Raw genomic sequence first — 12,155 nt, 5'->3', positions numbered from 1 at the left:
GTGTTAATGTTGTGTGCATTTTAAGCCATCCTATGACACAATAAATGCATACTTGTTTTTTTGGGGGGTGACATGACACTACATTCGTCTAACACCGCAGAACGTCACGCGCTCCTACCGCCCGATCGCTTGGTTTCACCTGTTCGCGGGACTCGTGCTACTGACGTGATGTTCAGCTTTCAGATCGGAGAGCAGCCTTTCGATTGGCTGTCCCGCCTGCCAATCAAGAGTGGTTAGGCCGAAGCGGCCAAGTCAGCTGAAAGCAGAGAAGTCGGAAGTTTTGTGAAGTGACCAGTATCGCCAAGTGACCAGCGCAGGACGCACAGACGACTCGTAGCAACTTGCAGAAAAAAAAAAAAAAAAAAAAACGAAGTACTCGTGTCAGTTGAACACCCGCAAGTGGTAGTATTTGTTTACACAACTTAGAAATAGTTTATTCTGGCGGGGGAGAGTCGGTAACTTAGAAGCGCTACAATGCAAGAAGTGTCGGACTGCTCGCCCGCTCTGGCGTTCGAGAAGGACGCGTTCGAGCTCACCGTGGAGGACGTGTACGACATCTCCTACGTCATAGGCCGGGACCTGCTCAAGATCGGTGGCCCCGGGGACGTGCTCTCTGGGCTGCAGTTCAAGATCGTGCGCGTGCTCGAGATGTTCGAGACCCTGGTGAACAAGTACAACCTGACTATGGAGGAGCTGAAGATGGAGCGGGATAACCTGAAGGGCGAGCTAGAGCGGCTCCTGGGCGATTGCGCGATCGAGCACGGCACGGTGAGCGAAGAGACCACCGTGGATCTGCTCTTACCTTCTGCTCCGCTCCTCCTGCAGCTTGACACCATGACAGTCAGTGTGTCACATGGATCTCGTCATGTAAATTCTAAGCAGATCAAAAAGTGTTTTGTTAAAAGTTGGTTACTTGGTTACTGGTTTTTTCCCAACTAATTCTGCTTATGGGGGCCGCAAAAGACTTAACTTTCTGATACTGAATATATAACAATAATACAAAAGCCTGGAACAAATAGCATCAAAGCAGTATAATTTACTCATATCCATGAACAGACTTGACCTGCAAATGAATTAGATTTTTTTTGGCATGTTTTTACAGTGAGCACCTTGAGTGGTCAAACTGTAGTTAATTATAACTTTATGATGTTGAGAGTGTGGTGAGAACTCACTGTCTGGGCCTCTTAATGAGGTGTTATTTAAAAGCCTGGCTTTTCTCATTTTTCTAAGATGGAGAAAAATATTAAACTATTTAGTATGCTTCCTGTAAATAGTCATTTATTTGGTACTTGTCACACATTGTTCTGGCTGCTTTGGAGAGGCATTCTGGCTGAAGTCTGCTGTTATCAAATCAGAAAGTTAACATTGGAGTCAAATCCTTGGAATTTATGTAGAATAGCTCATCATTGGTCCTTCCTGCTCCTCTCTGTTTTCCCTCCAGCAAATGCTCGGCCCAGACAAGTTGGTGGTGGACCTGAAGGACCCCAACCGGCCACGCTTCACTATGCAAGAGCTTAAAGAGGTGCTTCAGGAGCGGAACCAGCTGAAGGCCCAGCTGCTGGTGGCCCAGGAAGAGCTGCAGCTCTACAAGAGGTACAGGAACCACAAAGGGGTGGACAGGGTCTAATCCGGTATACTGCTATACATCCGTATAAAAAATATTACATATGAGTATATCCATAAAAATGTGAAAAGCTTGTGAAATGTATTTTTCTTCTGTCGAAGATCATAGAGAATATTGGTGGTCTTCATAGCTCGGGTTGATGGTTGAGGTGTTCAGTTGTTTGCCGAGCTTGGCATTTAGGTTGTAAACATTTCATCGCCAGTCGAGGTGATATCACCAGTGTGCAAGTGCGCCATCAGTGCGCATTTTCTTCAGTCACTTGTGAACACGTGGTATTTTTCCACGTGTCCCACAGAAACAGGTGGTGCTCCCATTTTTCTCTCCAGTGTCCAAATCCATCCAATTTCAGTAACAGCTTGTCCTGAGCTGGGTCGCTGAGATCCGGTCCCTATCCTGGAAGCATTGGGCACAAGGCTGACCGTGTAGGGGATGCCAGTCCATAGCAGTGTTCATATTTATAAATTGAATCATTTTATTGCATAATGTTTAAGGTAGTGGCAAAAGTTATCAATATTCATATCTTTGCTGTAACTATCTTGAATCATGAAACGAAATATTTCACAGTTAAAGATTCTGATTTGATCTCTGTGCAGTGGAGTTTTGCCCCGGGCAGAGCTGCCAATGTCAGAGGTAGATCTGGAGTCCTCGCCCCCAGCTAGCCACATCTCAGAGAATAAAGAGGATGGAAAAGAAGAGAAGACCACAATCAGAAAACTGTAAGTCTTTAACATCTACCCCCACATGGAAGCTCTTCTGTTCCTTCCAAAACTGCAGCTGAAACAAAGATTTACAGCTTGCTGTGAGGATTCACACAACAGATCTTAAACTTTATACCGGAATACAGGATCTAAACCCCTCAGAGGCTTGATGATGGTTTGAGTTTGGTAACATCATGATGAAGTTACCGTAGCAATAAGTGTCACCTGGGTGGCTACTGAGGAAAAAGGAATTCTCATGCTTTCCATGTGACTGTCCTTGTTCTATGTTTGGGCTACATCTGGAGGAACCAGTGGAGCCAAATGGGATTGAATGATTTAGGAGTCATTGTTCTCAGTGGCATCTGCTGTGGCTCAGACTCCTGTGTCAGCAGAGGCTGCAATTTTATGTCTGACACAAGTAACCTTGCTTAGAAGTAGGGAAGTAATGAGGGGAATACCAAGGCAGTGTAAATATGCATTATGTAAGTACCCTGCTTTTAATTTGCCAGCAGTCAGTAGGTTAGCAGACCTTTGTTGTACTTGTAATCTAGAATTCTGTCATGCTTAAATGACTTAGTTTAGCAGTTCTCTGAGTTTCTCAAATCCATCTGAAAGACATAGTTGGCAGTAGTCAACAACCATGGCAGTAAAGGAAAGTGTTTAAATTTTGAGTAACCATCTAAGTTTTTTTTCCTGTCCTTACAGGTTTTCATTTCGAAAGAAATAAACTTCTGGGCATCTTGTGGATTTCGTGTTTTCCCCAAGCTGTAAAGGGGAGCAGTCTTATAAGACTGAAAGGCTGGGATCAGCTGCACTACAAACCTGCGCATCTGAACTGCAACTCATCAGGACTGAACAGCTCAAGGGCTGCTTTGAACACCCGATGATAAATTGCAACATCCAGCCTACTTCTGAATCTAATGTTGAGCGCAAAGAAACATGGTGACAGTTTAGTATGTACAGAAATATTGTGCCAAACAGTTGCACGCATTACATTTTCCATGTTGGTGTGTAAAACTTGCCAGTTTACTCTCGTATCAGTTCATAGTTTTAGATCATCTATTTTTAAACGGTTATGGAATTTTAATAAAGTGAATGTGTTAGACATTAGCCCAACTGGTGATCAATGAACAGGACAAAAACAGTAAAGGAGCACTGTTTAATAAATTCACAAACATTTGGTTAGACATCCAACAGCTTTATGTGTTTGAGGTACAGGTCTTGTTCAGGTTCATAAAATGACCACACTCAACAGGGCAAATAGGCATCACATTTAAAATTAACTGTAAGTTACTGACAGGAATTACATTCCAGTTAACTGAATGTTGAGATCACCAATGTACATCTGGGATCATAAGTTATTGCTGAGCACATATAAATTCCCTAACATTTAAGAAAACTGATAAAATGCAGAATATCACCTACACCTTCATGCTCTGGAAGCGCTGGCCAACCCGTATACAAAATACATAAAAATTGCTTTGACATTTTTCATTAGGATATTTTAAAAGTACTGATGCTGCTCATTTTAATGACAGCCTTAAATCATTTAAATTCCATCCCCACCCAAAACAGGACCTGTTTTTACTAAGGCAATTGCAGTTCTTAAAATGGTCTAACAAAAAAAAAAAAAAAAAAAAAAAAAGCTAATATTCTCCCTTTTTAGAATATTTAACTACTGCAGAAAAGGGAAAGAAAAGAATGAAGTCCATCAGTGTTTCAGCCAGGGATAAGCTGCAATGGAAGCTTTGCTACGATCACCATAGTCATACAGCAGCTCCTCCCCCTTTTCAATGTCTCTGGAAGCAACCAGTATCAGGTGAGGTATTCCATTGATGTTGTGGAGTTTGGTCTGGCAGTTGCCATTTTTACTGTGGTTGATCAGCCTTCCCAAGCGATTGGTTTCTTTTGTGGCATCCACACTGGGGGGGGGGGGAATAGAAATGCACCTCATTGATTGCTTTTACACAACTGGAAATGCCATACAAGTTGCTGAACTATCAACATGCCTGTGAATGACTCTGCAAAAGCTTTGAGTGTTTGCATAGGCAGTCACCCAGAAGCAGACATGATGTCAATTCTAGTTGTGCTAAATCTTCTTGCTCAAGTGCCTCTGGAAGAGCCGTCAGTAGAACATACCAGTAAGTTTTGCTGAGATACTGGAAGTAGTACATGTAGCAACCGGTGGATGGGTCTTGTGCGTAAGTAGCTTCTCTCTTCTTAGCATCTTCAATATGAAGTAGATCTCCATGGTATTCCACCACAAACTCCCCTTTGTGGAAACCTTTCTCAGCAAATACCCCTCTCCCTTTTCCTTCAATGTATTTAACCTGTTGGTATTTCAAAATTTGAAGTCTTTTGTTTAAACTTTATTTTACCAAAAAAGCTAATGACCAGCAACTATACTAAATCACACTAACATTATCCCCAGTTAGAAATTACCTTCATTCCCTCTTCAATTCCACTATTGATCAAATGATTGATGCGTTGCTGTTCTTTGGACTGTTGGCAGAAAGAGAGCCAGAGGTTCAGGTTCACTAATGGGGCCAAAACACAAATTGCAAACATTCTGCAGCCCCCACCAAGTGGATGCAAGACTGAACAAAACTTCTTAACCACCTTGGTAAATACAACCATCACCCTGAACACCAAATTTTCTTTTATCACTAAAGTTCTGACTGTCAGAGTAAGAAAATACAGTGGTGGTTCAAAGTAGCTCAGAATTGCTTTTCTCAGCAAAGAGCCCTTTGCTGCACTATTCTGGGTGATATACACTCAGCCATTGTCCAGATCCCCGGGGACTCATTACTAGATGGCTTTTCTGGAAAATAACCATCTGCCCATCATATAGTTGAGCTAAGCATTTAAGTGAATACAGTTGATATAATTTGCCAATTTAGTACAAAAAATGTTTACATCAAAAAGCTGATGCTCAATAACTATTTCAAGTAGTTATGTATAAGAAAAAAATGCACATTCAATTTTATGTGCACTGTATCTTAATTACTAGACAATTGGTGTGTACAACAAAAATATTGCTAGCAACATGACATTTTCACACATCACTACATACCTATCCTATACTACCATTTTCAGCTATCATGTAAATACATGTCACCTTGGAAAAAAGTACAAAAAATGCTAATAAAAAGTTTTGAGTTATAATTTTAACAGAAAGAATCAAGTGAGCTGACTTCCACATGTGTATAGAATAACCAAGTCCAGCCTTTGCCTTTTACCTTAAGTTCAGTTTTGCTCTTCCTAGAGCTTCTTCGTACAGGATAATAATCAGTGACCTTTTTGTTTTGGGTTTCTTTGCTTTCTGTTCTATAAAAGGAAAAGGAACAGTGACATTCTATGGATAAAAAAAATGAACAAAACTGAACAAAGCTGATATTCTGCTCCAGCTGCTAACTGCGTGTTAGACTAAAATGTGTGCAGCATCACCCCGGATAGTTAAATAAATGAATTACTTGGTTTATCTTTTAACACAGCGTAAGTGAAAGCAAGATCCACAGTAAAAATCCCAGTTTTTTTTTTCCCCCTCCTTTTTTAAATTTAATAAAATGGGGAACACAAATGGCGTCAAAGGTATAGCTCCACAAATATTTCATCAGCTCTTGGTAAACACAAAATTGATCCAGCAAGACTGATTTTCAAAGCCCGATGCTAATAATACTTACGTTCTTGGGTTGGACTTCTTTGCTCTGACTTTGCGCCGGGCACCTTCTTTCAGAGCAGGCTGACAGGTGTTGCCATTGGTAGAAGGTCCAGGCCCAGGTGAGGGCTCCACATGCACCTCAGCCACCCCTTCATGGAGTTCTCCTTGCTGTTCCTCTGTCCTGCATGGAAGGCACCTCGCACCCTCCGCCTCCTCCACCTTGGAGGTGTCACCCTCTGATTTCACACTGTTCAGCTTTACTGTGGATGAGGGAGTAAAAGACCATTTCATGAGCCCACCTCTATTATAGGATTTATGCTTTGAAAAAATTCTCAGGTGCCAGAAGACACCACTGCTCCCCCCCATCTTTTTGGAACAATGAAAAGAATAAGGGATACAACCCAAAGACCAGGAAATGGTGAACTAAAATAAAGGAATCTCAAACAATTGCTTGTCATAAGATGCTCAAAGACTAGGGCTATTCACATACAGGGAATAAATGTGGAAGCTTAACTGAAAGCTGCTGACAAACTTTTTAACTGAAATACCACTGATCCAAACTGGATAAGCCTTTACAGAAAATGTGGACATAATATCCAGTTTTCACAAAGTTGAGCATCATGGGGGGGACCCAAGAACAAAGCATACCTTCACCTTGCCTCTGCCCATCAGTGTGAAGTGTGTACTTCAGGGGAGCCTTTCCCTCAGGGGTGAGTGGGATGGAGTTGTCATGCAGGGGGGAGCGAGCATTGCCAGGGCTGAAATAGCTGTGCAACGTAGACTGACCATTACATAAGACGTCCTGCAACCAAAAAGGATGAACGTTTGCATCAATTTAAGTGTCATTAATTCTACAGCGGATGACCAATTAATCCCAGCTCTCAAAGTAAAAGGCCCAAAGACCTTCCATCTGTTCCCAAAACAAGACTACACTGTAAGAACTAATATCTACAGCACACTGATGTTGGGTTGACAAACACTTCCCAGCAATTTAAATCAAACAGGTTTTGAATAAATTAGTAAGTACCAACTCGCAGACACAGCAATTTCCCAGCATGGAATACTAAATAATTAAACACTTCAACTCTGAAGCCATACACTTAATATTGAACTGTAAGAACTTTGTATTGTTGGTTAATGGCCAATTCCAAAATTCCACATACATGTAACAATTTTTTTTTTAGTACATTACCCATTTGTCTTATTAGACAATCCTTACATATCACACCCACACCATGCAAATAACAGGTCAATGCAAAGCACGGCCCACAATTACAAATTGTTTATTACAGTAAAGCATGCTTTAAGTTTGAACATACAAGTTTCATATTTAAAACGCATTACATGAGAAAAGCATATTGCACTATAAAGTTTGCAAAAATTGTCAGCCATAGACAGGCTCCCCGCCTTTGCACTGGTGTGGGGGACACATATAGATTAAAAAGTATAACATGACAAATAATTTGCACAGCTCGTCTTGGAAGGCCTGTCACTGGACTGAAAAGAAAAGGAAAAAGTGGAAGTACCCCGTTCATTTCTGGTTTGTTTTCTTTTGTCCCCTTGCTCCGTGCGTCGTCGGCTTTAACTTTGCTCCCGCTCGGTCCTTTCCTCCTGCCTAGTAGGACCATGAAAGAACACACATCATCCGCTTGCCGGCTGCTGTGTCTCTCCCTCTGCTGGATTTATCCGCACACCAGGCACTCCGAAGAGTCACGGACTGGAATGTTTTTCGCCTTCTTCAAGCGAGCCAGCTCTCTCTGTTCCTCCCATCCGCCATGTTTTCGCTTCTCCCCCGGAGCACCACGTGAACATTTAAAGGGACTGGAGCGCAGCGAGAGCAGGCGCAGCTCTGCGGATTGACCGAAAGGGGGCAGCATAACACGCCTGTCTGCAGCCCTCGCTTGGTTACCATAAAGCTGTGTCTCGCGGAGTACTCAAACTTACACACACCTAAATTCATGTGCAATACGTATTTCAGTTTCTTGCAACCGCCGTTGTAATACTCAAAAGGAATTTCAGTCATTTCTACAAATATTAAAAATTTTAACAATAGCGGAAAAAGCAGTGAGAGAGACCCTCGACGGGGGCCATCATCATTCACATCAGCTGTTCTTCTTGAGACACACAGCGCCGGTCACAACACGCTGACGCTCTCCAGTCGAGAAATAAATAATACTAGTGAGTGTCATGACTGTCATGTGGCGGAAACAAGTATACGTGTACACCCACCATACTAACTGAAAGAATATTATTGCACACCCACACGCGGTCAGGTGTGCAAAAGAAGAGAAACCAAGTTATATAAAAAATATCATGTATGTACGTGCACCAGACAGACTTACCTTTCGCCATTGCAGTTGCCGAGGAACGCTTATTTGTGCCGAAGTATTACATGAACACGTTGAATTAAAAGCCGGAAGGAACTGCTAATAAATTTGCGAACCACACAGTTCCACAAATGTACGGCTTCTCCAATTTCTACAAAGTTTTAACCGACTATATTACCCACACTGGTGACTGGTTCAAAGGCAGAGGAAACATTCCTTCCTTTCAGTACCGACCTCTCGTGACGCGGGTTCTAGTGTTTGAAATATACGGCGACTTTTGATTGGTTTGTGCGCACCCTCCTTCTTATCTGATTGGTTGGTTTTCCTCCGGCCCTCTGTATAATTCGTGGTGGATTTAAAACTCGCGCAGTCCTCGTAGTGGTGAGTTAGATGTCTTTTGTTTAATTTTAGTTTAGTTTTTTTTTCTTTTTTTATTATTATAAATTAAAAAACTCTCATAAATTCTGAAATTATGATTGAAATTAGGCATTACAAGGGGACGTGTCCGTGCAATACCCCCCAGTATTACTGTACATTTGCATTTACATGTTCATTTACAGAGACGCTGTACATCTCAGAGAGAAATACAATTCTGCATTAGAGAAAGAAACATAGTATAGTTGCAGACATGTCATTCTTGAGTAAACCTAGTATGTTTCTTTCCACTTTATCATGCACCGATGTTCATCGCATTTGTATGTGCATAACCCAGAGGATAGACGAATCCTGATCACCTTCCTACAGTATATTTTTTTTATTAAGGTACACAAACCTTTACGTAACAATATCGGCTGTGTAAAGGCTTATCTGCCCACATCATAAAGTTACGGTACATGAACATTTACAATACAGCTCAAGTTGAGAGATCTGGACGAAGTGAGTCCGGAAAAGGTGTTTTCAGACCCTTCTTGAATGTAGAGGCCTAGTATATTACTATCACTATTTGTAACTCCACTGATGACTAAAATTAATATTTTGGTCCTTCTTATTTGACCAGTTGTTCTGCCATTTAAGGACTAATGTAAAGGTTCCACACATGATTTACCCCCGAATCAGACAAGTTCTAAATAATGGTTAACGTTAGGATGAATATATCTCAGACATAAAGATATAAACTTCACAGGTCAGAAAATTTCGCATGTTCGCCTGTGCCAGTATAGTATAGGGTTCGTTTTCTTCCCCGGCTCATGGCAACATACTGCAAAATACACAAAAAAAAAGGACATTGACTTGGAAATCCTTCAGTATCCAACAGAAAATCTTAAATTTGTTATTGAATTACAAATATCCTTGTGATGCTTGTTTGTGCAGGTATATTAGGCCAGGTTTTTAAAAAGGCAATAAAATAAGCCAAGTTAACAGGTATATGTCACAAAATTTCATACTTCTGCAATGTAATTACTTTGTTCTTAAACCTTGTCTCTGTACGCAGAAAGAATACCTGATAAATATTTTTATTTCAGTCTTAACTTTTTTTTAATTTGCATTAGCGAACATAATAAACATGACATGTGAGGCATGAGAAAAATATCTTGAATCAAAAATATTTACCTGTAGTGAAGTGAAAGGCAGGACCTGTGTGGAGGCTTTTCAGAGTGCACGGAAAAGACACAAACTTCTATATTTAAGCGCAAGGAAGAACACTTTAAGGCAGAAAGGTGGGGTTTCAGTCCCTGTGAACCCCCCCACACACACACACACTTTTACCGAGATCAAAGTTCTGAACGACTGAAATGTTCCTAGACCTTTCCAAACACTTGCCTTGAGAAGCATCCATTGGACATCACTGAGAAGGATGAGTATAAACTCACACCCACACACACTTTCTGAACTGCTTATCCCATACGGGGTCGCAGGGAACCGGAGCCTACCCAGCAACACAGGGCGTAAGGCCAGAGGGGGAGGGGACACACCCAGGATGGGACGCCAGTCCGCCGCAAGGCACCCCAACCGGGACTCGAACCCTAGACCCACTAGAGAGCAGGACTGCGGCCCAACCCACTGTGCCACCGCACCCCACTTGAGTATAAACTCAATTAGCTGTTTTTAACTTAACATTTTTTCAGTTTATATCTAATCAGGATGAATAAATGTTTTTGAATATGAGCTGTGACTAAATGTGGTATGTGTGTTTGGATATAATTCGAAAGAAAGTTGACAGATCTACTTCTGAAAGAAGACTGTTGTAAACATTATCAGATAAAGACCAAATACTTATAAAAGTAAAAATTGCAATACTCAGTTCTTTCACACTTAACCTGTATTAGGGGGGTTTAAAAACACAATTCTGTAAGCTGAAGTTTCTGTGTCATTTTCAGTTTATTTTGTGCTGACATTTTAAGTAAGCACAGGTTTAAACTTATTGATGATATACATGTCTGTTGTTTCTGTAAAGCTGTACAAGTAAACTTGTTAAATTGAGGTTTATGATTGTATTACCGTCAGAAACCTTTGTTTTGTTAATGAAATTGGAAAGGTGATCAAAGTCATATCTTCAGGTGTTACTCTATATTTAAACATGCTTGTACTACTGTATACCTTAAGCAGTGAAAGATTATATCAAATAATACAATTATCAGTAGTTATTTATTACACTTACAACCCTCCCTGAATTAGCAATTTTACCATTCATCAGATTTAGAAAACTGTTGATCAGACATTTTTTTTTTTAAAATACATACAAATTTCTTTTTTCAAGTTTTCATTCATCCAGAAGATTATAGGTTTTGCATCTTAAACTTGGTAGTTTCAGTGTGCACATGATAAGGTTTATAAGGTATTTTCCTGTTGATTTGTCTATACAAATATCTCATGGACTGTGTGTGACATAATGGAATTTATGATAAATTATGATGGTGCCTACCAATAGGGTTGGTTAGTTCTGTTCGAACATTGATGTGGTATGGTGAAAAGTTATCTTTAGATCCATGATTTCCTTCCATCTTTCCTTTAAGAATGATCAAATCTAATGCAAAATGTGCTGGTAGTTATCAAACAATCAATGAATAAAGAATGAGAATAGTTGTATAACTCTAAAATATATATATATTTTGTCTTCTTCATTCAGATTCAATGCACATGTAATGTGTGACAGTTCAGTATTGTCCTTTTTCTGTCTCTTTCAGTTATACAATAAAACAAGTGGTAATCCTTTTGAAATAGCATCTATATATTGTAGTTGCATCACCTTTAGCTAATGCAGTTTTAACTGTAACACAATCAGTTTCTCAGCATATTTTAACTAAGAGATTTTAAACAGACTAATGCCTTTGCATGTATTGGTCTTCACCTCGTTTTTTTAGATTAGATGCTCACACATGGTGATACTGATTACATTGCAAATACAAAGGGCAAGTGATGACGCAGTGTATCACTGTGTTTAAGTCTTTATCTCTTAAGGATGTAAATAAGTCCCACTGAATGTTGCTTTAATCACAGTCATTATCATTTTCTCACAACTGAATGCCATTAAATAACTGTTGTTTTAAAAAAGCAAATGTTTCACTATTTTTCACTGACAACTGAATCAAATTATACCCTCTTTACTGGGTTTATTTCAGCTGTCTCAAAGAAAGAGCTATAGTTTTAACAATAATAGTAATAATAGTTATGCACCACTATGTTACCCAATGGGAGATGTGGTCGGCACAGCGGTTTTGACCAGTACCTTGCTGTTTGGCTGTATGGGGTTTGAGCCCTGCTCAGAGTGTACAGCGTTTTCATGTTTCTCCCTGTGTGTACCTCCCCCAACATACAGAAGATGGCACTGGCAACCCCCTCCTGTTCCTCCTTTGCCATGAAAAACCATGTGGGTGGTTGCTATGGGTTAGGTTTCACTCAGTGGC

At 40.4% G+C, this 12,155-nt stretch overlaps 2 protein-coding genes across 4 annotated transcripts; one reads left to right on the top strand and one right to left on the bottom strand.

Annotated features, from left to right (window-relative positions):
- The first annotated feature begins 199 nt into the window (after positions 1-199).
- Positions 200-3,427, top strand: rilpl2 (Rab interacting lysosomal protein-like 2). The gene is made up of 4 exons (XM_018752820.2): positions 200-768; positions 1,442-1,593; positions 2,218-2,340; positions 3,028-3,427. The coding sequence occupies exons 1-4, from the start codon at positions 475-477 to the stop codon at positions 3,047-3,049; spliced, it is 591 nt and encodes a 196-aa protein (XP_018608336.1). The 5' UTR covers positions 200-474; the 3' UTR covers positions 3,050-3,427.
- Positions 3,428-3,467: 40 nt separating this feature from the next.
- Positions 3,468-8,544, bottom strand: kmt5aa (lysine methyltransferase 5Aa). 3 transcript variants are annotated; one of them, XM_018752818.2, is made up of 8 exons: positions 8,326-8,544; positions 7,510-7,598; positions 6,632-6,785; positions 6,006-6,243; positions 5,562-5,649; positions 4,765-4,824; positions 4,462-4,652; positions 3,468-4,244 (listed from the first exon to the last, which is right to left on the bottom strand). In XM_018752818.2, the coding sequence occupies exons 1-8, from the start codon at positions 8,333-8,335 to the stop codon at positions 4,034-4,036; spliced, it is 1,041 nt and encodes a 346-aa protein (XP_018608334.1). In that variant the 5' UTR covers positions 8,336-8,544; the 3' UTR covers positions 3,468-4,033. The 3 variants fall into 3 exon arrangements, with proteins under 3 accessions (XP_018608334.1, XP_018608332.1, XP_018608335.1); XM_018752816.2 differs by lacking the exon at positions 8,326-8,544 and having other exon boundaries at positions 7,510-7,778; XM_018752819.2 differs by lacking the exon at positions 8,326-8,544 and having other exon boundaries at positions 6,638-6,785; positions 7,510-7,778.
- Positions 8,545-12,155: the final 3,611 nt, after the last annotated feature.

Source organism: Scleropages formosus, chromosome 1 (assembly GCF_900964775.1).
Source record: "Scleropages formosus chromosome 1, fSclFor1.1, whole genome shotgun sequence".
In the NCBI taxonomy this organism is placed as follows: domain Eukaryota; kingdom Metazoa; phylum Chordata; class Actinopteri; order Osteoglossiformes; family Osteoglossidae; genus Scleropages; species Scleropages formosus.
Note: the sequence above shows the minus strand (reverse complement) of the source record. Positions and strands in the feature narration are given on the sequence as shown.